Source organism: Sturnus vulgaris, chromosome 30 (genome assembly GCF_052056855.1).
Source record: "Sturnus vulgaris isolate bStuVul1 chromosome 30, bStuVul1.hap1, whole genome shotgun sequence".
Taxonomy (NCBI): Eukaryota; Metazoa; Chordata; class Aves; order Passeriformes; family Sturnidae; genus Sturnus; species Sturnus vulgaris.
In genome coordinates, this window is record NC_142272.1 from 520,232 (window position 1) to 546,318 (window position 26,087).

The following is a 26,087-nucleotide window of genomic DNA, read 5'->3' on the forward strand; positions in this document are numbered from 1 at the left end:
CGCCCCTCTCCGTTCTAGCGGTCGCCACGGCCGCCAAACGAAGCCGAGAGGAGGTTCCGGCGCTCACCGCCACAGCGCAGCCCGGCCCTCAGTGCGGCCGCGCTCACTCACGGCGGCGGGGCCGTTGCTCACGGGGGTTCCGCCGGGCCCGTTAGTTCGGAGCATGCGCAGTGCGGCCCCCGCCCGTGAGGGAGAAGCGCGCGCGCGGCCCCGCCATCGCCTCAGCGCTCCCTGAGGGAACGGCAGTGACCGAAAAGAGTCACAGAGCCAGAAAGCGACAGAAGCACAGGGGCACGGAGTGTACTGAGTTGGAAGAGACCCACGAGGATCCTCAAAGTTCCGGCTCCTGGCCCTGTAAAGGACTCCTCAGTAATCCCACCAGGTCACGGCCGTGAGGTTCGTGCTTCACACAGTGCTGGGCCCTCGGGGTTTCCACAAGCAGAGACAACTTCGAACTGGTAAAAGTCCTCAAGGCAGCAAAACAGGGCGGCAAACCATCCATCGTTGGTGTAATGTCTCTTTTGGCACCTGTCCAGAGGAGAATAGATTAAATGGCTCATTAAGCACTCAAATGCTATGATAACTAATAGATTCAAGGATAGAGTAATTTATGATCTAGTTCACGGTTTTTTTTAAAATCAATTACTTTATTTAGAAGTACCTCATGTGCTAATTCCTCCTTGAAGATGTTAAGTTGATCTGAGTGACCAGAGGCAGGCCCATGTATGTCAGAGACTCACAGATGCCTCAGATTTAACTAGAATTAATGATTTTCTGATTAAAGTCTCTGGTAAGTGCAGCCAGTATTGCTTCAGTATCACGTAACCGGGAAGACACTGTAAAATTCAATTGCGTTTCCGTAGAAACAAGCAGTTGGCATATTCCATAAATCCAAGTCCACGACAAATAGTCTTCCCTCCCTTTTCAAATAGCACAATTTCCAGTCAGAGAGATCTCTGGTTGCTTAGCAATTTGAGGAAATCTGATACTAAATGGATTTTGTTAGGAGCAGAGAAAGGTGACAGAAAGCAGCTTGGGTTTGTACATCAGATTCTTTCGTTTTTTCCTCTGTACAAAGCAAGTCGTACTGCTCCATTTAAAAGAAAGGAAAATGAGCAGTAGGTTGTGGGACTGCTAACACCTTCCAGCTAGGCAGCAGGCTTTTTCCTTCTTCACAATATCCATGAGCATGAGCGTTTCCTCATGCTGCTGCAGAACGTTCACTGCATTGCTCCTGGCTCTTATCCCACTCTCTCCCAACCAAACCCATCTCAGGCTCAAGTGACAATAATTTAAATAAAAAGCAGCTGATAGAAAGAGGGGAAAAAACCCTCAGTTGTCCTCAGCTGCCCTCGAGAGCCACCTGGAGCCAGAAATGGAAGCGAAAAATCCCTGCATGTTTTTATTCCTTTTGCCAGTCATGTTTTAATCCCTCTTCCACACGCTCTTCGATGTGAGAGCAGAAACTGCTCATTTGAGTCGAGCAGCAAAGCACGGACACACAGTGTCACCTAGCGGGGCACCACAGCCAGCCCGGGCTGCCTTCCAGCAGGAGCACCGGGAATTCACCCAGCTTTTCTCTCCTTTTTTATAGGTGGCGAGCAGCCCTGAGGAGAGAAGGATTTTAGGTGCTAGTGGTGGAGAGCTGGACATGGCCCAGGAAGCCCTTGAGTGTGGGCTGAGTCCCCTTCCTGCCCCCTGTCTCAGGTGAGACCTCACCTGCAGAGCTGCCTCCAGCCCTGGGGCCCAGCATAGGGAGGATGTGGAGCTGCTGGAGAGAGTCCAGAGGAGGCACCAGGATGATCAGAGGGATGGAGCAGCTCTGCTGGGAGAACTGGGATTGATTTAGGGTGACCTCATTGTGGCCTTCCAGTGCCTGGAGGAGCTGCAGGAATGATGGAGATAGACCTCGATGGTCTCTCAAATGGCTTTAAACTGCCAGAGGGCAGGGCTAGAGGGGATATTGGGAGAGAATTCCTCCCTCTAAGGGTGGTAGGTGATTGGAATGGATTTCCCAGAGGATACCTCATCCCTGGAAGTGTCCAGGTTGGTCAGGGCTTGGAGCAACCTGGGATAGTGGAAGGTGTCCCTGCCATGGCAGGGGGTGGAAGGGGATGAGGTTTAAGGTCCCCTCCAACCCAAAACCATTCCATGATTCCGTGACAATTCTATGACCCTTGAAACACTGCCTCTTTGTGAGACAAAATTAACCCACACTTCAGTTATAATGGAAATGACCCAAACTTTATTGAAGGTTTTGTCATTAGCAGAACTGTTAAGAAAGCAGAATATTTTACACCTCAAGAATCGTTAAGATCTAATTCTCTTGAGAATACAGTACAAATAAAAGCTAATAAAAAAAGGGCCTCCTCCTCCCCCCCCATTCAAGATTTTATTATTTGTAAAATAAATGAAGTCAAGTTAAAAAATGTTCTGATCTTCAACACTGGCAATTGGAAAGTGTCACTGATTCCAGAGATTTTTGCAATGTAGCACAATTTCACAGCTATAAGGAAAAGATTTATGGCAGCTTGATAAAAGTAGGATTTCAGAGTTGTCAAAAGGCCTTAAAAATATTATCTGCAGTTTAAAATGATGACAAACTCCAAATAAAAAAAGAAATGACAACAAAACAAACAAACTCCACTTCAAATGCATGTAAAATGCAGAAGTAATGCCCTGCAGGCTGCTCCAAAGTGTTCACTTGTCTTTTGCAGAGACCTGGCAGCCAGCACAGCTCCTGGGATAGCACTGAAATACACATGGTCCAGCAAACGGGCACCACTCCAGTTGTGCAGGGACTCCTCAACTGATCACAGGCAGGTTTGAGACAGAAATTCACATTGCACTCACTTTAGGATGCTTTAGTTGTCAGACACTACACACAGAAATGCTTTTATTATTAAAAAAAAAAAAGCCCAGTTGTGCCCTTTCCATGTATTAAAGTGCATTAAGTGACCATTTTAAAGCAGGCCAGAAAGTCCCTTTGCAGTTGGTCCCTAAGCACTGCAGTAGCATTTGTAGTGGTATTGGTGGTGTGTTCCAGAGCCCCTGTCCCACACCAGCACAGCGAGTACAGCGGAATTCCAGAAATTGTTAGTGAGATACCTAGTGAAGCTCAAAGGGATGAGACAGTAGAGAACTGCTCTGTTCTCATGCTGGGGACAGACACTACCTGCTGAAGCCATCCCACAGCCAGACAAGTGTTCCATGCACCTAAAGAATTTGCAGGCTTCCAGAGTTTTCTAGCTGAGATAATTTGTATGTAGATTCCCTTAACGCCAATGTGCAGTGCAGCATCACTTCATCCAGGAGAGTTGTTTATTAAAGCTAAAAAAATACCCATTTCAAAAGGCCCAGCACCTTGCAGCAAGTTTTCTAGTAAAAGGCCAATTTATTCATCATCATCATCATCTTCATAGTAGCGATTCCTTTTGATCTGCTCTTCCACAGATAAATCTTCCACGTCTTCACCCTCCCAAAACCCAACGTCTTGGGATTTGCGATTCTGGTTTGGAGATGATTCCTTGGCGGTCACAACATTGGCTAAGCTGGAATGTTTAGGAGAATTTGGTTCAAGGAGTTCTTCCTTTGGAATTTCTGGCTCCTCTGTAGTGTGTTCTTCCTCATCTGTGTCTGCATTCATCTGGCCATTCTCTACAATGTTGTGCTCTGCTGTTCTGATACCAGACAATTCCTGTTCTTCCTCCACATTTTTCTCCCCGGCGTTCTGGATGTTCCTATGCTCAACCTTCTTTTCCTTTTGCTTTTTCTCTATGACAACCTCTCTCTCCAGTTCCTCACGTCTTTTCGAGGTGTCTCTCTCTTCCTTAGAAGGAGAGGGTGAATTCTCTGTTCTATGGCCTTTAACAGATACTGTTCTAAAGGAGGCTGCGACTGTAAAGGGGCGACTTCTCTCCTTCAGCGAGGAAGATCTTCTTAACTTTTTGAGATCCAGATCTACATCCTCCTGCACATCTGGCTTGGAAATCTCTTCTTCTGGAGGCCACTTGGGTTTGAATACTTTGATGCCCTCATCTAAGGCACTTCCTTGGATGCTTTGGTCAGACGGAGGTGGCCAGGCAATCCTGAGCTTTTTTGTTTCTGCTGGTTTTTCTTCTCTTTCAGGCACAGCTGAAGCTTTTGCTTCCATACTTGCTGCCAGAACTCCCACTTTTGCAATCGGAGCATCCTCTACTCCTGGGCTTTGTGGAGTTTCTGGTGCATTCACACCATGGACGGTTTTCTCTGGTGATTCTTCACATTCAGTTTTACCTGCCCACAATTCCTTATGCTGCTTGTGTCCAAAGCCCTCATCATAATTGCCTTTGGATTTGAAGAGCTGATTGAAGTGAGGCTTGCAGTAGATGTTCCCACGCAGAGATGCATACGTCCCGAGGCTGTTCAGGAAACACAGATCAAACATTAGAGCTCAGGGCCACCAACACAGGTGTTTGTTTTAGCTGTGTTACAGAAATTCAATTTCAGTCTTCACACGTTCAGAAAGACAAGCTTACAGCCCTCAGAGTTTGTATGGCTCTTTCTAGGAATTCTTTACAAAGCTGGACATGATATTTTTCCTCACATAAAATCACATTAAGAGCTTAAAAATGGCATCGAGTGCACCAGGCACTGACAGAAGTAAGCCTGTGTTACCTCTCCTACACAAATCACTGGATTATGGTGACCTCCAGCTCAGCCTGAGCAGCACCTTCCTCAGCTGGGAGAGGGAAATTCACTTCCCAGAGGGCAGCCAAGGGAGCAGTGTGCATACCTGAGTTTGCTGTTGCAATAGGAACAGCGGAAGCAGCTGATGTGAAACACCTGCTGGTTGGCAAAGAGCCTTTCCATGGGGTACACGGTCTTCTGACACCCAACACAGGTTTCCTTCATTGGCAACTGGAATTTCTACAAGGGGAAGAGAAAGTTTGTTCACTGGAAAACACATCAACTGCTGGGGACTTGGCGTGGGTTCATGCACAGCTTCCTGAACTCTCAGGACTGCAGAGAGTCACTTTCTCTAATTATGGTGGGCAGCAAGAAGCTACAACAGGCCCAAGGATTGCTGTGGCTTGATAGGGAGCCAAGATTTTCCCCCAGTGAATCCCAGAGCTGAGGCATCACATGCTGAGCAATGTTTGGGAAAGAACAATGAGAGCACTAAAACTGGGCCTGTTCCCCAAAGCTGCCTCATCCTTTCCTGGAACCTCAGTTTTTATTGATAGGAGAATGATGAAACATTCCAGTTGATTACAATCAGTGTGACACTTACCAAAATAATAAAAATAGTGCAGAAAAAGAGAATCTTGGCATGGTTTGGGTTGGAAAGGACCTTGAAGATCACCTAGTTCCAATCCCCTGCCATAGTCAGGGACACTCCACCAGAAGAGTTGAAACAGCCTCAAAGGGTACAGGGTGGGAAAGGAGAGGAGTAAAACAGGCTGCCCAATGGTTTGAAATGATACATTTCTGTTAAATCTTTTTTCTCAAAGAGGAGGAAATAGTCTCAGCACCAATACAACAGCAGGAAACACTCCTGACTTCACTTGTAAACAATTCCAGCTCTATCCCAAAGAAACCACCCTCAGGTTTCAGGACTCACAGCCTCTCAAACTTGCTCAAGGTTCAGAGAGAGCAGAGCTTTGAGGTTAAACAGCTACAATTCTCATGTGCTTACTGAATTTCCTGAGGGTTTAGTGCAAGGATAAAGTTCAGCACTGAGGAGTTGAGTGTCACTGCTGTGCAGCAACGATCACGGGTTTGTTTTCACACAGCATCAAGGAAGCAAGAACATTATCCATGAGAAAAGGTCACTGGATGCCATTTACTTCTTGAAATCTATTAACACTGCCCAATGGAGAGAACACTTCACAGGATAAATTAAATAACACAACATTGGCATTTTGAGGCTGCATGTTGATTACAAGTTATTTAGCAGCCCAGCCTCCACTCCAGGCTCTGCACAGACAAACTCATAGTGTGGCTTTTCCTTGGCAAAGAATTACCTGCTACAAACTTACAAAAAGCTTTACGGAAAAATGTGATGGCTAAAGAAAAAACAGGAAGGTCACAGGAAGACATAATCACAGAAATTTATTTATAACAGCCTAGAAACAATGGTTAGGAATGAAAGTTCCAGTGTGTAAGGGCAGATTGCTGAAGATGGAGCCAGCTCAAGTCACTTTGTCACAACCATAAAGTTTGCTGCCAATTTAATTCCATTTTAATATGTATTTCAGGGTTTCCAGGCATTGCTTGAAGTTACAGTAGATTAAAGTTCCAATGATGACAGCATCACTAACAAAATTCAGAATTCCTTTTGAAAAAGAATCCACGGTGTTGCCAAAACTCTGAATCTCCAAAAAAATGAGATTTACTGATGCAAACAAAAATTTAATCACCAGTGCTTGCCAAATGGAGCAAGGCAGCAACAGTTTGCTTGCCCATCAAAACATTTTCTCCCTGAAAGCTCAGTTTTGCACGAGGGCATTGGTTTTGCACAGTGACACAGCAGTGCTGGCACATGCTTCTGCAATCACATCCCCATCCAAGGAGAGGAACTTACTTGCATACAATGAGCCCTATGTCTGTGGAGAGGCAGAAATTCCTGTCCAGGACACTACAAATAGGAGCTACAGGAGGAAGATGAGGAGGCCCAGTAAGTATAAAAAGGACTTGAGAGAGAGCTGAGAGTGGAGCTCACATTAGGAGGGAAGCAGAAGGCAGGAGGAGAGGTTAGGAACCAAGAACAGGAGACAGAAGCTGGAAGAGACAAATAGGAACCTTGCATGAATAAACAGAAGCTTCTATCTCACACAGTGCAGCATCTAAAGCAGTAACTGGGCAAAAGGCTACAATGGTTTTGATAATATCAAGAGAGAGCAGAGAGCACCAGGACATGCAGGTTTTGTGTCATAGACCAGGATCACACAACTCTCACTGGCAGCTCAAATTTCCCATACTGGCATTTCTCCCTTGCACACTGGGAAGCCAGATCTCCCCAGTGTGAGAGCTCAGGGCTGTTCCTCCCAAAGATGGGGAAGACAAAAGCCCAGTTGTTTCCTCAGGAGTCAGCCAGGAAGTGTGTGGCAGCCTAGGGAATCAGCATCCCAACCCCAGGCAGCACACGTGATGGGCAAGTACAGCCTGACCAAAACTTCCAGTGCTGCCATTTGCAATTTAATCAGATTAGCAAATTACATCCCTGTCCCAAAGTTCTCCATCTGCTTTATCACTCCCTAAAGAAACTGTAGCACCAAAGACTCATTACTGAGAAAGCCAAACCTGATTTTTAGAGAGTCAGGCACCACAGTGCCCTCACTATAAAATTACTACCAGTTGCAGCTACCTTGGGAACAGGAGCAAAGCCAAGTCCCAGCCTGCTAAAGGCTCTGGAGATCAGTACCAGAACCTCAGGGCCCATTTCCAGGAGCACAGACAAGCCCTGGGACCATCCCCTGCTCAAGCCTCTCTGTCACAGGGGTGTAACAGAAATGAACAACTCCCATCCAGTCTCTGGAAAAAACCTGACTCAAAACTCCAAAGTTTTGAAGTGCTTTTCCATCCTGAATTAAAGTGCCCTCAAAATCCCACTCTGATGAGGACAGAGCAGGTATTGATGCAGTTACTGCCAGACCTTTATACTTAAGCACATTTAGCATTAAACTGTTGGTTTTAACCTTTAGGTTTGAGACTAAAGAGCTGTGTTACCTTCACTCCTTTGGGTGGGGAGGCCTCTGTCTGCCCAGCTGCTTTAGCACCAAGGTTCTGCTGCTTTGAGCTGACAGCTTTCTGAGCTTCTGCCTCGCTCTCTGACTGGCCAGCTGAGGGAGCAGAGGAGGGAGAAAAGGAAATTAATTCCAATGGTTTTAAACTGTGGGCAGCTTATGGCCAGAGCCACCAGAGTATCAGCTCCAGTTAAATGTGAGGGAGCTACACTTCAAAGTGTTCAGTCAGGGCAAAAGGAGTTACAAATGGCTTAAAACGACAGCTGAAAATGAACTTGCAAACATGAAAGAAATTCTTATAAAGTCCGTGTTAGGCACAGGACAGATTTTTAGCACAAGACAATTTTTATATAATTAACCATTTGGTAGGGCTCACCATGGCCATCCTCCAGCAGACCAGAGTGCAAAGACAAGCTGTCCTCACCTACAGAAACCTGCAAGAGAAAATGAGACAATGACAATCTGTGAGCTCCTGAGATGTGAGCAGTCGTGGCCCCAGGAAGGCACCAGGCAGTTTGAGCACTGAGACAGGGAGAGACCTGAGGGGCTCAGGAAAATTGTTGGTTTTTGAGGCACAAAAGGGTCCAGCTGAGCATCAAGAGAGTCCTTGCTACAAGGCAGAACCCTGACAGGGTTCACACATACAAACATCAGATTTCTGTTTCCTTGTACATCTTTATTAACCCTCAGAATCTTTGCTGGTTTGCTGAGATTCCTCCCAGGTTTTCTCACTCACAAATCCTTTGACCCCAAGCAGCACATTTACAGGAAATCTCAAGGCTCCCTCCAACATTTCACCAATCTCTGATATTCAGACATTCAGCAGAGACTATGCTCTTGGAAAAAAAAAAAAAAAAAAGAACAAAATAAAAAAATAACACCTGAATTTTAAAAAAAACAGATCATTTTTGTCAATCCATAAGCCTGTTCCAAAGTGGGGACAAACATGCCAGATCCTTCTTCAAATTGCAAGCAAATTAGTAATTAAAAATAAAAAATAAAAACTAGAGGAGTTTGCTCTAAACCAGTTTCAAATACTAAACAGAATCATAGCACTGTTTAGCTTGGAAAAGACCTCCAAGAGCATCAAGTGCAACCATGAACAAAACCTGCTACAGACAAAGCTCTTGATGTAGAACTCTTTATTAAACTTGGCACTATTGCTATTAAATCAAATAGTTTTAAGTAGCTACACTGAGGAACTAAAGTACTGTAACAAGATTAACAGCAAATCATCACTAATTCACCTTAATGATTGAAAAGTCCATTGCAAGCAACTGAAATTTGTAAATTAATGAGGTAATGAGGAGGCAAGTTCCATGTATTAATCTCGTGCTGAAACCAGAGCTGTAGCCCAGTGTCCTGGGCAGAGCATGAACATGTTCTGAGGCTGCTGAATGTGCCACGGGTGCAGTGTGAAAAATGACAGAGTGAAGTGTCTTTTGTTTCCTTTTTGCCAGAGGATTCCCATTTCTGACATGAACGACAAGCAGTTTTAATTAGGCTCATTTCCAAGTTCACCACGTCCCTTCCAAAGGACAACCCTGGCTCCCAAACAATGCCCTATTCAGGTTCTCATTGCACCTGGACACCTCAACAAGCAACTCTGCAATTACAGCTGAATACAAGCAATTTTATTCAAATCTTCCATTCACAACTGGGAGATATTCTGATTTAACAGGTGCTCTTTTAATGAACTCACCTTGGAGCAGGAAGCAGCCTCGACCAGTCAGACACGAAGCTGCTCAGCTGTCTCTGAGGAACAGCTGAAAGCAAAGATTTGGCCCCTTGCCCAAGGAAGGCTGAAAAGCTCTAAAAGCCCTCCTGGCATTAAGCTGCCACGTGTTCAGCCTGGATGGAATACACAGTACCCCAATTATTATTCAGCTACTTTTATCCCATCTGCTGTCCCCAGTTGAGAGAACAAATGCTTGAGTCCAGTTTACAGAGTCTCAATTTATAGCTGGAGCTCTAAACCAGGAACAAACCCAAACTGCCATTCTCAGTTACCCTAAAATTTAGCCACTAAATGCAGAAGAAACAGTGACAAACTCCTTTGACTTGGGTCACACAAAGCTGCTCATGGGGGGGTTTTTTAATTGGTGTGGATTTTTTTTTGTTTATAAAAAAAACCACCATAAAACAAACCTACCAAGACAGCAAAGTTTTCTGTGAGAGTTTAATCTCTAGACATTCTCTTCCACAGACACTTGCTGTCTTTTTTAATTCAGAGACAGTCTAAAAAGAAGAATTAAAAATAAAAACAGGAATTTTGCAGCATGTAACTAATCTGCATCAGCTGCTCACGTTCAATTCCCAGATGGGAATGTGGAACATGGAACCAGTGTATCAGCTGTGCTTCCACAGCCAGTTCCACTGAAAATTATCTTACCTTCTCCCCATCCTGACAGGAACTGGAGTCCTCAATTGGTGCCATATTCTCCTTCTGCCCAGATTTGTAATTCTTGAGTTCACTCTCACTGGCTTGAATCTCACTCTACAGGACAAAGCACTGGAAAGGTGACAGGTTCTTTTTCCCCTAAGAAAATACTTGCTTTCTGTTTTTCTTGAAATGTTTTTAAAACTGTTTTTCTAGTATGTGGAGTGATAATTGAAGGAAGGGCCATAAGAATGTAGAGACACTTGTTAAATGACAGATTCCAATGAGGGAACAGGATTGGGCTGTAGAATTTTACTGTGCTCTAAGGAGGTCATGCCAGTGTTTTCCTGAGCAACCCTTTTCTTCCAAATTCCTGTTAAAAATCAACTCCTAAATATTCCCTGCTTAACCCACATCTTCCTTTTCAAGAAAGGTTAACTTTTCACTTGAATGACAAGTATTTCCAGACAAGCACTGCCTAAAGTACGGTGTAATTGCTAAATACAATTTGACATAAAAGCAAATCCCACATTTAGTCAAAACCCTGACTCTGTTTTCCTGAGATTTTTGTTCTTGATAGACTGAAGACTTTCACAGAAGGATCTTTCAGACTTTGAAACCAATAAAAGCCAGTGAAACCTCCTGTTTCTTTCATTGCCACAGGACACAAGATCATTGGAAGCCTCGTGCTTTTCACAAGGCATCTTCTCAGTGACATGGAAGAGCCACATGCCAGCACCAGCATCTTCCTGCATTTAAAAAAAAAAAAAAAGATCTCCACAAAACCAACCACATCTAAGAGGTTTGTACCCAGTGCTGGAATTTTAATGCTTGGATCTCTGTATCTGCTTTTTCCCTCCCCTTCCAACACACAGAACTGATTGTTCCTCACCCCTACTCAAACCAAGCACCCATCAGGTTTAATCCAGGCCTTATTACACCACAATGCCCTAAAACAGTTATTCCCAAGAGAGATTCTGGCTTTCCTTTGTAGGCCAGGTGTGAGAAGGGCAGCACAAACACCACACTTCCATAGCAAAAAAATCCCTGGTTGCTTTGGCAGCAGGGAAGGAGGAGATGCCAAGGTTGGGGCTGCTGTTGGAACAGTGGCACTGCAATCACTGGCCTCAGGAACCCCTGTCAGCTCCAGCCCATCCTGCCCCCATCCACATGCCAGGTGACAATGGGCAGAGATTGTGCCCAGATGGGGCATCCTGAGGGCATCAGACTGGACTGACACTAAACCCAGAGCACTGGGGGGGCTGCAAACAGGAGCTTCTGGGGAAATGGCAGATCTCTTGCCATCAGGACAGAATTTAGTGACTTAGCCACCACTCTGAGCCCCACTCCTGAGCACAGGAGGCAGAAATGGGCAATTAGGTTAATAAGATTTGTTGCAGTGGCTGCAAGGACTTTCCATTCATGCAGGGAAGGTTTTACTGACCCTCCTCCCACAGCTGGGGAATCTGACCCACATGCAGATGAAATTCAGGAATTGTTTGGGCTGGGAAGAGGCCCTTGGCTCTCCACAGAGACTCCTGGGAAGCAGGCTTTCCTCTGAGGGAGAACCAGCACTTTGGGCTCTCATTTCCAGGGCAAGTTTCCCAACTTTAAATGGTCTTTCCCTCTCCAAATCTATTACTCTGGTTAATAAAAGTAATACTTGAGCAATATAAGTTCCCATCATCCAGTAAAGTACCAGAAACTTCCAGCAAATGTACCTAAGCAGTTTTTAACAAAAGCTGAGATTCCTGGAACCTCCTCAGCTGTAACACTTCATTAATTGTTCAGTTCCTGGTCAAATATTTGCAAAACAGGCAGAGGTTCATTCACTGCAAGAGTCTAATTGGATTCAGAGAGTGGTGAGAAATCCTAAAGGGAAGTGAAAAGCAAAAGTGAGGAAAACCAAATGGAGATCTCCAAGCTGCAGGCCAGGAGATCCAAGTTCTGAGCCCTGTGTCACACAAAGTCACTTCATCTCACTGTGCCTCAGTTTCCCACAGCTTAGAGCTGATGGACAACACAGAATTGAGTTTTCTTTTCTAAACAAAAACAAAGATGTAGAGAAAGAAAAAGAATGTCAGCTATGCTTCAGAAGGACCTCAGGGTCAGGGTGCCAGCAATTAATTCCTTGGAAAACTTTCAACATTATTTGAGGAAGATGCAAATATATTTATTTCTTCCTGCAGCATGTAGAGGCAACTCTTCATCACAAATGACTCCTATAGGCACAGAGTTATTTTCCAAAAAGAATGGCATTACTCTCAAGCAGCCTGGTTTCCATAAGATCATCTTACCAGTCTCAGGCTGGGACAAAAATTCACAAACTTGGAAACACAAACCAAGACTTACCATGGGAATGATGCCTGAGGAACTGCCTTGCTTGGACACAGCTGCCTGGTACTTGGCCAGCCTGTCCTTTATGGATGTCTCTGATAAACGGGGCATGTCCACGTTCTTCCTGGCCTCTGCCTTGTCTGGACTGGTCTCTACAAGATATCCTGGTTAAAAAAAACAAACAAAACCAACCAAACATGAATAATAATAACTGTCAGAACATTTATTAAGATGGCCTTGAGAGCCCCAAGGCTGCCAGAGCTCCAGGAACATTTGGACAACAGGCACAGGGTGGGATTGTTGGGGTGTCTGTGCAAGGTCAGGAGTTGGGCTGGATGATCCTTATGGGTTCTTTCCAACTTAGGATGTTCTATGAGTATTTTTACTATCAGCCATTGGTGGAGACCCCAAAAGATTGCAAATGGTTTGCTAGAAAAAGGTCTCCAAACAGATTAAAAAAAATAGATAAATTTGTTAAAGTCAAAGCTCACAGTAGCTCCCTGTGTCTGGCCAGGACAGGAGGGATGAGGATTGGAGCAAGGAGGCAGAAGGAGCCTGTTCACTGCTTCCTAAATCACCTTGACTATTAAAACTAGTTCTAGGATTGAGACACAGGAAAGAATGGGTTGCATTCTTTAACTTGTTGGTTATTCCCTGTGCCTTGGTTTCCCATGCTTAAGAATGGAATGGTTGAAAACTCCCAGCAAGGCTTCACTAATTAAATGGGATGCTGATGGACTTCCTTCCATTTTGGAAAGGCAAAAGTTATTTCATAGAATCCTTGAGATTGGAAAAGCCCTCCAAGACCAGCGAGTCCAACCTGTGCCTGATCCCCCCCTTGTCACCCAGACCAGGGCACCGAGTGCCACATCCAGCTGTTCCTTAGACACCTCCACGGGAAACTTCTGTTAAATTTACTTTACACAATTTATCTCCTAAACAAAAACCAACCCAAACCCCAGGCCCTGAGGTTTCCTGACCTGCTGTGCTGTGGCTCCTCTCTCCTTGGGCAGCATCCCAGTCCTCCAAGGAGAGGCTGTTGTCCGAAATCCTCCTGCCCACGGCCGCCCTCCGTGGCTCCCGGGGGCCCTGCTGGGGACAGAGCCTCCCATCAGCTGCCTGCACACACAGGGATTGCTCTGGGTAATCCTTTAAGAGGTACAGGTGTCACTAGCAAATCTGCTTTACTGCAATAAACAAGTCTGGCAGGTGACATCTTATTTAAGCAATATAAAGTTTGATCACAGAGTACCTGACCCTTTGTCACCTGGGAGACACTTTCTTGAAGAGGTCAGTCGGTGCCCTTTGGAACTTCTCTTGGTTGAAAAGTACCACAAAAATCTGATTTTTAGGTTGTTCCCACTGCATATACAACACTCCAGTCTAGACTTCTGCATTTCGTGCAATTTCCATTGAAGCTAATTGTCACAGTCATTGTATGATGATTTAAAATCAGAAAATGGAGGTAAGGAACCACTTATCCAAAACCTGCATTGGTTTTCAGCCACAGAAAAAGGAATTAATAGTATTGTAATAAAAGTTATCTAGAGTTATTTGTTTTGATTTGGATAGTTCATGCATTTGGTACCAAATAATTCCCTAATTCAATCTGATAAGGCTGAAGCTTAAGCAGGAGAGTGTTAGAGATAAATATTCTCAGATCTCCAGGATAATCACTCTCTGCTGCAGAGCTGGACAGGGTGTCCTGTAGCACCACACAGATGCTTTGGCTGTCTCAATCAGATTTTATTTTTATTTGTTGAGACCAATTCCCCAGAATCTAAATCTCAACAAAAGAGGCACAAAAAGAAATTTCTGCAGCTTTAATAAAAATTTGTGAGCACAGAGTTAAACTGGACTCCATCAAGATAAGATGTATTCACAGCTGAAAATCAGCCTATAAAATCCTACAAGGTGCTGGATCTTTGTTCCCTCTCTAGGAAGAGTTAAATCACAGTTGGAAATTCAGATTGAGGCTAATGTAGAGAAAAAGGAAGGTTTGGCAAGATGCTCCAACCACACATTCCCCCTCAGTTCCAACGACTTTCTTATTTGCTGGTCACCAAACTGAAGGAAATTCCAAAGTTTTATTTTTGCAGAACTGCAGTGTAAGATAATCACTGTGAAAAATCAGGCTGCTTTCCATGCAAACAGCAACTTCACCAGGAAAGGAAAATGCAGCTGAAAAACCTCTTTTTCCATTAGCACGGGAAATAGTTTCTATTTCTGTGGTTTAAGACTTGGGTAACTTTTCTTACTGGAAAAGAGCTTTAGCTCTGACAAGCCTTGCACTGACCAATAGGCTCAGGTCTGGGAGTGCCTGCACACTTGTAAAGACTTGCAGGTCCCTCATTCCATGAAAACTATTCTTAGATGATTCTTATTCAGTCAACGTCCCCTTTAACGTCACCCCAAGCCCGGGGTTCTTGCAGCTCAGAAATTTGGGGTCTAAAGGGTCCATCAGGAGAAGTTCAATCAGCAGAAGAAGGTAAAGAATGTTCAACAGCCCTGCCAGCTCCTCCTCCTGCCCTTGGCCACCTGTGCAGGTGTTACAGCTTCACCTGAGGAGCTTTTCTGTGGGTGAGCTGCAGAACACAGAGTCAAAATCCCAACCACCAGAATACAAAAGCTTTAGAGGTCAGGGATAATTCAAGAAACCTATAAATATTCAATAAATCTACAAATATCCTATAGATATGTGTAGGTTTTATATATTAACAGTTTTATCTTGGGGGGTGGAAATAAAAAGCAGAGTAAAAGGAAAAAAAAATATTTAACAGAGGGAAGATGAGGGACATTCCTCATCACAGCTGATGGCCTGACCAACTGCAGGGAATCAGCAGGATCACAGCTCATGGAAGGTAACTCCTCTCACATGGAGGAAGCCCCCTTAGGGATTTGTCACTCTGTGGCTGAGCCACAATTCCCAGGGCACAGCTTCTGCTGTTTTTAAAGGAGTTGAAATATTCCTCATGTGTGGAAAGCCCTGAGTTCTCAGACTTGGGCAAGTGCAGAAGCACCCTGAGCACAGGTAAAGCTTTGCCTGGGGCACAGAGTTGGGCAAAAACCCAAATCAAAATTACATTTATTTCATGACAAACCACCTGTGTCAGACGTGACCCTGCCACGAGGTCACCTACACACCACAGCCAGGCTTTGCCTTAAAGGAAAAAACACAAACCAGCCTGGAGACAACTTTTTCAGAAATGTTGCAGATCTGATTCTCCTCCCTCCTGGGTGTGTTTTCACTATCACTTACAGGAAGAATCCTTTGAACATCAGGTCTTTTATCAGTTCCAGTCTTTGCTTAGTGCTGAACCAATCCAGGCTACTTGCCTGCCCCTAATGGGATTAAGAGCAGTTTGTTTCCACAAAAATGCAAGAAAAGATCTGCCTCTTATCTATTGCAGAAGACAGAGCAAAATCTGGGTGATTAAATGAATAAATGACGAGATTTTACTTACAACGCTGAAAATGAGAGTAGGTATGTTTTGAGTGGGAGATGGAATCAGGAAATCCAGGCTCTAACTTGGATCTCTGCCCCAGACCTGCCCAGCAACCATGGAAGTTGATTTTTCAGCACTGCCACGAGCCTCCAGCCGTGGTGCTGCTTAGTTCACACACAGGTTGTGTCAGCAAAACTCTGACAGCACCAACACACCAAGTCTTCATTAAAATCCGAGGAAAACTGCCATCTCTCAGCTGAATTTACACTTTGACTCAATGACAGAAAGGAATTTTCCACCAAAACGGTTCCATGAAGCCTCGCTCAGGAAAAGCACAGGAAATAAATGGGAGAGGCAATGAAGAGCTGCAGTGGCTCCCACCTCACTGAGCCACACCTGGGTCCCCACAGCACCCAGGTCCCTTCTCTGCCATCTACAGATCAATTCCCAGAACAAGGAATCGAATTCCAAACACACCCTCTCTCCCCCACAGAATGCTCCTTTCCCCTTCTGCTGTAAGGGTAACAGATTAACTTGGAACAGGGATTTTGAACTGAACTCAACCAGTTTTGTGCCTCCTGGATGGTGTTTACTGGGTTTAGTTGGTTTTTAACAGTGTTTGAATTGCTAAACTTGACAAACTATCAGTTTCAGATTCACTCAGCTCCAAAATAATTTATTCCCCAGGCTGAGATAAAGTTACTCGAAGCCCATCTGCGGAATTCCTGGGGAATTCTGAGTGATTAATCCTACAGCAAGAGTTCAGGAAAGGTCTGTCGTGGGCAGCTCTCAGATCATGACAAAGACTCCAAAAATTCAAGTTGTGAAATGACTTCACACAGACCCAAAAATTCCCTTTAACACCGAGTTGCTCCTCTGAGCCCTACATTGTTACAATATCGAAACAACTTTTGTCCAAAATGTGTTTGTTTTAGTCAATACTTCAAGAAAACCACCCGCAGTAAAACAAAGCCAGGAGGAGAGGAAACTATGAGAAAACTGGAAAATCCACCAGCATCGAGGCCTCGGGACTGTGTTGCAAGTCCCCAACATATGCAACTCATTTTGGAGTTAAGCAATTCCCCCCGGGACACGCCGGCTGCAGTCCACATGCGGGATCAGATTTCATGAGCAGTTGGAAGAAAAATGCGAGCCCTGAGCATTTGCAAGTCAAAACTAGTGAGGGCAGGAGCTGCTCTGGCCATCTCGGCTTCGTTTTCCCCCTCAGTGAGGATTTTTTTCTTTTTTTTTTTTCGATAAGAAACACACAAAGATGAGGGAAGAGCGAGGAAAGGATGGGAGTATTTCATGATGTGTGTGTGTGTTTGTGCGACTCATACTGACACAGATATCAAAAACTCTTTCCTCAGTGCTTCATCTCGACTGCAGCAGTCCTGATTGCTGAGCTCATTTCACACAGTTCCTTACTCTTTCATTTAAAAAGTACAGAAATCCCTACATATTCATTTTCTACAATTCAGGTTTGCATAAATCATTGTAATCTTCACACGAGACACAAACAATCCTAACTTACTTTACAAAACTTAATAAATCCCATACTTATTTTCCCCTCTTCCACTGAACCTCATCAAAAGCAAATTCACTTTACTCCAAAGAGCAATCACGAGCTGCCACAACTCCGAGCACCCTGCACATACTTGCGTGGCTCGAGTAAGTTACTAACAGCACGATGTTCTGTTTCCACTAAAACAATGAACACAATATTTGCAGAGTCAATAGCTGGAGCCACTCCCTCCGGGGATTTTCCTGATGCAGAGGAGGCAGCAGCTTTATTTTCTCCAAGATTGGGAGGCACAGATCCTTACCTTGGGCTGAGTGGCTTCACCCTTCTCGAACATCATCTTGAGCTTGCTCAGGGGCACGTTGTACTTCTCGATCCTCCCCGGAGACTCCGACCTCTCGCTGCTTTCGGGTTTTTCCATTTCACGGGGCTCTCTCACACAGTTTTCCATGCTGCCACTCTCTCGGGGGTGGCTCTGGGGCTCCGTGCTGTCACCAGCGGGACGCTGCTGCTGGCCAGAGGCAGCTCCAGCCCCCGGGGATGGCGAAGGGGCGCGGCCGGTGCCGACCTTGTGCCTCACCTCAGCAAAGCTGCTCCGGATCGTTTCCTTCCCAGACTCCGTTCCCAGCACCGGATTCTCCCACTTCTTCTTCAGCACGCTCAGATTCCCCCTCGTCAAATGAGCGGGCAGGTTTTCTGTGTTCTGCAAAGAACAAGGAGTTAATTGCAGCTCTCCAAAGCAACTTCCTTTCCATGCAGGAGGAAGCTCAGCACCGATCCCCGCTCCCGGCCAGCTGTGAATAGTTCCAGCTGTGCCACATGGAGAAAGCATCCAGGATAGGGAAGGAAGGAGGGGGGAGAAGAGAAAAGTCAGGAGTAAGGCAGGAAGTGAGCAAACAGGAATGGCCTTATAAGGCAAAAGGGACTCAAACCCCAGGAGTTAAATGCCACACAAAAGACCTGAATCCACATATAAAGGAAATGGGACTCAAATCCACACAGAGAGGGTCTCCAGTCCCAGGACAAGGAAACACGAGCACAAGAGGCCATAGGAGATAGCTGCTGTGCCAAAAGCTGCAGTGTCTTCAGAAGACAACAGCGATCAGGCCTTCCAAAAGCTACAAATTAGCCCTCAGAAACCATTAAATCCTCGGAGTTACCTGTTCCTGCTCTCAGATAACAGCAGCACTTCAGGATTTTACACTGCACAGCCAAAACTCAACCCGAGCACCCACAACCAGCACCCTTCTGCTCCAGTTTACCAGTAACTTGCTGGGATTTTTGTTCTATTTCACTCAACCCATTGAAAGCACTGATGAGGACACACAGAGGAGTCACTGGTGCTGCCTCTCACCCCCAATGGAACACCCAGAGCAGCATCACCCCTTGCCAGCCCTGTCCTACTCCCAGAATTTCCCTCTCCCAGAGCCCAGCCCATATCTGAGCCATTCAATACCTGCCACCATTGCATGTTTCCCGTGTGTCCCTTATGGAAACCACTCCAAACTCATTGCAAGTGGAGCAGGGCTGCCAGGCTTACAGGAATTAACTGGCATTAGTGGCTATATTAGGATTTAAGTCTTTCACCCTATTACTCTTCTGGTCACATTTTGAACGCTGCTTTGCAAATTGACTTGAATCCACTTACACTTCAAAGAAAAGAAAATCAGTGTGTTTGCTGACTGTATTGAAAAGAAAGTATTAAAATTATAAGGGAAGTGTTGTAATGGAACAGAATTATTGAAAATTGTGCAGCAGGTTTCTGAGGGAACACCTCCAGAATCCTTCCTAACACAAGTCCCTCCTGCTTGAGACTTCTCTGTTCCCTGATCACAGGAAGATTGACAGACACAAGCAATGAAGAAAATTTAAGACTGAAAAGTAATTTTTAGAATGCTTATTTTTATCCCACCTATATCCCAGACAGCAAAGAGTGGCTCCCCAAGCATTAGAGAAATCAAGGCAGCAACTTTCCTATAGATGCTGAAAATATTGGCAGTACTTTAAAATACAAATTACCCCAAAGTCCAGGACAAAGCCCTGGTCCTGCAACCTTCTTCAGCCAAGGTTCCCTGACCCCTGAATGCAATGGAGGTTACAGGAGGAAATGTGGGGCTGTAACAGGGCCAAAAAGGTTGGTGCTGCCTCAGCCAGGGGTATTTGCAACTTCAGAGAAGATTCTACAGCTCTCAAAGACACATGTTGGATCTCAAGGAGGCTTGGAGGCTCCTTTTAAGCATCTTTAAATTTAGTTAAGAAAGGAAGAGGCACCACACAAGTGCCTCTAGGTAAGAACAGGAGGTGGGTATTCCTGGCTTGTGGTTAACTCATTTTGCCTTTTGCTTAGGAGAGAATTGGTGATTCAACACAGCTTTGGGCATTAAACTTAATTTCCTTTCCTCCACACTGTGAAAAAGCATGGAGCATGAAGCAAAAGCAAACCCTATGTCTAAGCCAGATTTTCTGTACGACACAAGGCAGCAATTTTGATATTCCAAAAAAATCAACTGTCACAGCAATATTCATGCAGGTGATCCATCCTGATCAGGATGGAAACAAACACTTAGACAAAATACTTACACTTCTCTTCTTCTCAGCAGTGGCTTCTTCAGCAGCTTTCTGATATCTTTGAGAGAGTGAAAAACAAACAAAACTCAAGTTTGAACCAGAATACTGAATACTCCTGAAGACAGCTGAGATTTTTCTTCCCCCACCAAGGGTTCTGTGCACTCCCTGGATCAACTAAAACTAGAGGCTGGACAAACAGCAGCAAATAACACAAAGCCAAGTGACAGACACATTTTCAGTCATCCAGTTTATAATAATAACATCCATTAATACTTTTCATTCCCTAAGCACTCTGATTCCCAAATAGAGACAGTTTACCTTGGAATAGCTGTATTGTTTCCTCCACCCAGCTGTCTGCTTGCAGGAATAACTCAGCTCTTTATACAGCAGCTGCTGAACCAGAACAAATTCCAGCTTGGCACATGCCGAAAATCTCCCTAAGTGCCAGTGGATTTTACTCTGTGGGCTGGGAACTGCCCCCATTCAGCACTTGCCTCCTGGGCAGCTGAGCCATCACAGCCCTCTGGAGATAAGCCACCCTGGATCATGAATCAAAGTCCTTTAAGGAGCTGTAGGAAACTCCCAGCAATCTGCACTCTGCTGGGTGTGAGTCCCTCCACAGTCCTCACTGGTTACTGCACAAGGTGATTGCACTTGGCCTTTGAAATATGAAAATTAGTGACAAATTTTTCCACTTCAAGGAGAGTTCTGCGTTTCAGAGAGAAGGAACCCAGCATCCGCTTGGGCAAAGGGTGTTTCTGTTTTCCTTATCTGTGGAATTCTGCTTTTGACACAATAAAAGCGTGCTACAGGCTGTTGCTCCTCTTTAATCCATGCAAACACACTAACCCACATCTCTGCACTATAGAGGGTTCAAATCTGAACACAACGTGCTGAGAAAGTGACGCTGGAGGAAGAGGGATCAATACTGGAAGAAGAAACAAAGAGGAACCCAGATGAAAGTCAAGGAGCACCCGGAGAACAGACACAACTGAGGAGTCCCAGCCCTCACTCTGTGAGTCAGCCCAGCATGGGGCACTTTTTGAATCTCTGCTGTTGCCTTTTGCATCCCTGACCTGACAAAAGTGATTGTATAGGATGGAGAAAAATGTTTTCACATACAAATATTTAATTAACAGCACTTAAAAGTCACACTCCTCCCTGCAGGCATCGGGGTGGCAAAGCCAGAGAGCAGGACTGTGTTTTTTCCAAGGCACTGACCCCACCTATGTAGAGGGACACTACTCGATTAAGGAATAGCAGTTTGGATTACTTCCAGTAAGCCTTTTTCAAGGGATTATCAACATTTAGCAAGATGACCAGGTTCTGTAATCAAGCTTCAGCAAGTGAATAAATTACCTTAACAAGGTGGTGACAGCAAACAGCTTCTCCCTGGGCCAGAGTTCCCCAGAGGAACTGTGGCTGTGTAACTACCCCTCTCCTACAGTTCCATACAGTTTGCCCCACACTCAAGATCCAAATACTCCAAAACTTTGTTACACTATTAATGCAAGAGCCTCGGAGACTCAGTTCCCCAAATCCCATTGAAAACCCCATTTCCTTAAGGACATTAAAGCTTTTCCAGGGAATTGTTGGTTGCTACCACTCAGCTTTCTCAGGGTATACAATATTTATGGTTTGAGTGTTACCCTTTATCCATCTCTCAGAGAAAAGGGAAGTTTAATATTCCTTTTCTACCCAAGTCAGGAGAGGTTTAAGGTGGATATCAGGAAAAAGTTCTTCCCCCAGAGAATGCTCAGGCACTGATCACAGTCCTGAGGCTGCCAGAGCTCCAGGAGCATTTGAACAACACTCTCAAGCACAGGGTGGGATTGTTGGGGGGTCTGTGCAGGGAACAGCAACTGTGAGAGCAGCAGTCCCTGCCCAAGGTGCCAGCTGTCACCTACAGCACTTACTTGGAGAACCTCTCTGCGAGGGCCGAGGACTTGTTCTTGTTGACCAGGGAAAGCTCTTTTGCAGTGATTTTCAGAGACTGGGAGGTCCATTGCCTTCTGTTGAATGGGGAAGGCTCCATCTTATCTCCCCAAATCCCTGCTCAGGAGGAAGGAACAGTGTCAGCAATAGGAACCGTGAGCAGAAAAGTTCCACAAAGTGATTTGCACCTGCATCCCTATTCAGGTGCTCCCAGCATCCCAAACCCCTCAGGATCTCGTCCATCAACGGAGTTGAAAAGGGCAGCAATGACAGTAATCATTTCCTCTGCAATGCCAGTGAGATGGTGCCCTGATAAAGCCACAGGCACAATGGGGAGCCGTGGACACAGAGCAGCGACAGAGGATGCCAGAGTGACAATCCCGTGTCACAAACACTCACAGGAGCTCCAGGAAGCCCCAAAGTGCCCTCGCTTGTTCCGGTTTCGAACCAAATGTGCTGGCATTTATGTAAGAGGGTTTGAGTTACGAAACTAAGAGGATGTAATTACTATACAAACATTTTTTCATTCACTCTTGTGCTCACTCTCAGCACAGCGGCGTTTCCTCGGTGAACTCCAACAAGTCTCATGTTCATGGAGGCAGCTGTGCCCCTCCTGTTGCAGTAGTTAGCATAATATCAGTTAAATAGTATTAATTACCTAAAGAACAGCTCCAGCCACCCCATCCTGCTAGAAGGAGGAAGAGATTTTGTCCAGCTTTTCACCACAGAAGCCAACAAGACTATATCAGATTTATTTTTTACATAGTTTTCTTTTGTGGAGGAGGAAAGGAGGGGAGATTAATTTAAAGTGTTCTCTGATAAGACAAAAATAAAGCCTGTAGGGAAACGCCTTTCCTTTTTTCCTCTTTTCTTTTATCCCTGGTCCCATGTCACACAATGCCTGTGGCAAGGGCACAAAGTGACCCTGCAATGCCAAATGCAGGCAGGCTGAGCTCTTCCTTGCATTTTCCATTAATTCCTTTAAAAGATTTGCACAGTCACGGAACTCTGGATCCAGTGTGAGTCCAGGACTGCCGGACAACTGGTGACACATAAACACCTTCAGACAAGGTGGCAAAATCAGTCAATCAAAGGGAAGAAAGATGGGATTTTGAAATCCTCACAGGTATGGAATGCACCTGCTCAGAAATGACAGATGTGGGATTCTGCAGCACCTCAGCCCAGGAGAATTCAGGGGCACAGGCAGAGTCTGGCAGCTCCCAGTGCTGGAATGGGAGCCCTGGGAGCAGAGAAGCCTCTCCAGGGCTGTTCCCTGCCTGGACACAGAGCAGGTGGCAGGGGAACACATCTCTATCCTGGGAGAAACAGTCAGGAAGAATGAGCCTTTCTCTCACATTCCACAATTCCTCTGATGTCCTGGAGAGAACAGCACACCATGACAGGACATGTTTTATCAGAAGAGGGATTTTGGTGGAGTTTTCAGAAGCCAGGCTGAACTATCGCTGCAAACAAGTGACGCTGGTTTTGTGGGGATGTTGAAACACACTGAAACCACTTATCAATGTTGCCTTTCCAGGTGCAGCTACCTGCAGCCTCAGCCCCTGAAAGGCACACAGAGCTCCTTCCAACCAGCAAGGGAAACCCAAACTGGAGTTAGTTTCTGAAATTCCTGCCTTTTTGAGCACTTTCTGCATCACCAAGTCCCCCCCTGTAAACTTCCATCCAGGCTGCACTGAGAGCGCTCTGCATTTGACAGCAGCACAAATCACCACCCACAAAGACAAAGGATCTCATTTCCACCTTCTCCCTTTAAAAAAACCATATTGCACACACAAATAAAGTCAGTATTTCTGTGACTGCAGGATGCAACCCCCAGGAGCCTCAGAATACACACAGAGAGATTACAGATAGAATTTACTGCTGCAAAACCCCACACAAAGAATTCTGTCCGTGTTAAAGACCAACGCTGAATGAGCCGTGTCATGCCACAGTTTGAACTTTGTTTTATGACTAATCTTGAGCCAAAGGGAGCTCACCTGAGGCCTCTCTGCAGTTTAACTGGCCTTTCACAGAGCAGAGTCAGCTGTGCTCAGGGAACAGGAGCTGGGCATTCATCAGAGCTCCCCTGGCACAAGGAACAGGTGCTCATTGACACACGGAAGGAACAGTTCAGTCAAACACTGAGAAACAAAACCGAGTGTAATTGTTCAGAAAATAACCCAGGTTTGGATGCCTGAGCATCTCACTATACCTCCAAACAGCCCTATTCGGGGCTGCATTTTTTCCCTACTGATTTTTTTCTGTTTCCCTGCCATTCTCCATCAAAGCCACAAGTACACTGAGTTAATCTGGCCAGTTTAGGGAAAAAAAATCCCATTATGAAGTCAGTACCTGCTGCTGGGACATTCAGCTGGAAAGAGAAGCAGCCTATCTGGAATCTCAGTCGCTAGAAATGACACAAAACAGAACTCTGACATGCCTTGAAACTTGTGCTCCCACATTTTTATGCCATTCCACATTCTTAGCCCTTTCTCATTCATTTACAGTTCTGGAATGTTCAATTATCTCTGGGCTTTCTTTACTGCTCCTTCTGAATGGTTTATTCAGAGTAATTTCCGAAAATACATATTAAGATTTAAACAAGACCATGAATATTCTGCCTGCTGCAATAGAGCAGGTTCTGTGGAAGGGGGCAGAGAGCCCAGAGGAGATGGAGACAGGGATGCCAGAGGTGTGCCAGATGTTAGGGAAGGACTGTGACCGAGCCACAATCTAGCACAACACAACAAATCTACCTCCAATAACTTTACCCAAGAGTTCAACAGCAGAATATAAATCCCTCTATATGGAAAGATCCTGAAAGAAAAACTGGCGCTTGCCCGAGGTGCAAGTGGCCTTTTCATTACAGAACGGGCCACCCACAGGCACCACGCTGCAGCCCCGGGCACGAACTCGCCCAGAGCCGGAGGCTGCGGCCAGGGGAGGGCGCGGCCCCCTCGCCCCTCATTGCCCGGGGAGCCATGAGCCCCCAGCCCAGCTTTTCAGGACGGTGACCGGCCCCGAGGCAGCAGGACCGGGCTCTGCCGGTGACAAAGCTGCAGCTCCGGTGTCCCCAGGGAAGGGATGAGCGGAGCAGAACCCGGACTCACCCCCGGCCCAGCTCCGGTTCCGGGTGGCTCTGCTGTCAGGGAGGAGTCCCGGCGGTCCCGACTCCTTCCCCGCGCTCCTGTTCCGGCCGAACCTTGGGTCAGAGGTCCCACCGCACCTGTCCCACCCAACCCCAGCACACCTGTCCTGTCCCAGCCCAGCCCGCAGCTCCTACCTCACCTGTGTGTCACCTCCCCGCGCCGCCCCACGTACCTGTCCCGGTGGAACCAGGGAGACCCGAGCACAGCTGGAACAACGGGTCCCAACGCACCTGTCCCGGCCGAACCGGCGACTGCACCTCCGCGCCCGCCGCAGCAACGGGCAGCGGCCCCGGCCACGCCCCGGCCACGCCCCCGGCCCCATTGGCCCAGGCCCCGAGCGCACGGCCACGCCCCCGGCCACGCCCCGGCCCATCGGGACACGCCCCTGGCTCGGTTTTGTGTCCCTGTCCTGGTTCTGTCCCTCTCGCTCAGTTCTGTCCCTCTGGGTTGGCTCTGTCCCCCCCTCACTCGGTTCTGTCCCCCTCGCCTGGTTCTTGTCCCGTTGCCTGGTTCTGTCCCCCTCGCTTGGCTCTGTCTGTCTTGCTGGGTTCTGTCCCCCTGGCTTGGTTCTGTCCCTCTCGCTCAGTTCTGTCCCCCTGGCCCGGCTCTGTCCTCCCTTCACCTGGCTCTGTCCCCCCCTCACCTGGCTCTGTCTCCCTGGCTTGGCTCTGTCCCCCTTGTCTGGTTCTGTCCCTCTCGCTCAGTTCTGTACCCCTCATTGGTTCTGTCCCCCTGGCCCGGCTCTGTCCCCCTCACCTTGTTCTGCCCCCCCCTCACCTGGCTCTGTCCCCCTCACCTGGCTCTGTCCCCCCCTCGCCTTTGGCCGCAGGTGCTCCCCAAACCTGGCCAAAGGGAAGTGCACTGAGGGGTGTCAGAGCTGGGGCTCGGCCCCACCGTGGCTCCCGAGGGCTCAGGAGGGGCTGTGCTGGGGGAGGCTGTGCCTGTGCCAGGTGTTTGGGTCTCTTGCAGCCTTGTTTTGTTTGGAAACGAGAAAAATTGGCTTCAGCAGCCAAATGAGACAAG

General features: G+C 46.4%; 1 protein-coding gene and 1 long non-coding RNA gene across 6 annotated transcripts; one reads left to right on the top strand and one right to left on the bottom strand.

Annotated features, from left to right (window-relative positions):
- Positions 1-22,717, top strand: LOC148220823 (uncharacterized). Its single transcript, XR_015808805.1, has 5 exons — positions 1-396; positions 1,595-1,707; positions 10,771-10,909; positions 20,849-20,995; positions 22,120-22,717. It is a non-coding gene; the product is annotated as an uncharacterized LOC148220823 (long non-coding RNA).
- Positions 2,223-25,348, bottom strand: LIMA1 (LIM domain and actin binding 1). Of its 5 annotated transcripts, XM_088180780.1 has the most exons (11): positions 25,237-25,348; positions 21,897-22,032; positions 19,993-20,038; positions 17,717-18,115; positions 13,425-13,533; positions 12,460-12,608; positions 10,120-10,224; positions 8,104-8,161; positions 7,711-7,823; positions 4,775-4,908; positions 2,223-4,400 (listed from the first exon to the last, which is right to left on the bottom strand). In XM_088180780.1, exons 2-11 carry the CDS (start codon positions 22,013-22,015, stop codon positions 3,395-3,397), a joined length of 2,238 nt encoding a protein of 745 aa, XP_088036906.1. In that variant the 5' UTR covers positions 22,016-22,032; positions 25,237-25,348; the 3' UTR covers positions 2,223-3,394. The 5 variants fall into 5 exon arrangements, with proteins under 5 accessions (XP_088036906.1, XP_088036902.1, XP_014747976.2 ...); XM_088180776.1 differs by lacking the exons at positions 19,993-20,038; positions 21,897-22,032; positions 25,237-25,348 and having other exon boundaries at positions 13,425-13,563; positions 17,717-18,268; XM_014892490.2 differs by lacking the exons at positions 19,993-20,038; positions 21,897-22,032; positions 25,237-25,348 and having other exon boundaries at positions 13,425-13,536; positions 17,717-18,259.
- Between the last annotated feature and the right edge of the window lie 739 nt (positions 25,349-26,087).

Excerpts from the sequence above, each read along its gene's own strand:
- LIMA1 (XM_088180780.1), bottom strand. The coding sequence starts at position 22,015 with ATGGAGCCTTCCCCATTCAACAGAAGGCAATGGACCTCCCAGTCTCTG. Across the intron at positions 20,039-21,896 it reads CTCGCAGAGAGGTTCTCCAA|ATATCAGAAAGCTGCTGAAG; the intron begins GTAAGTGCTGTA and ends ACTCTCTCAAAG. Across the intron at positions 12,609-13,424 it reads GAGGAGCCACAGCACAGCAG|GATATCTTGTAGAGACCAGT; the intron begins GTCAGGAAACCT and ends TTTTTTAACCAG.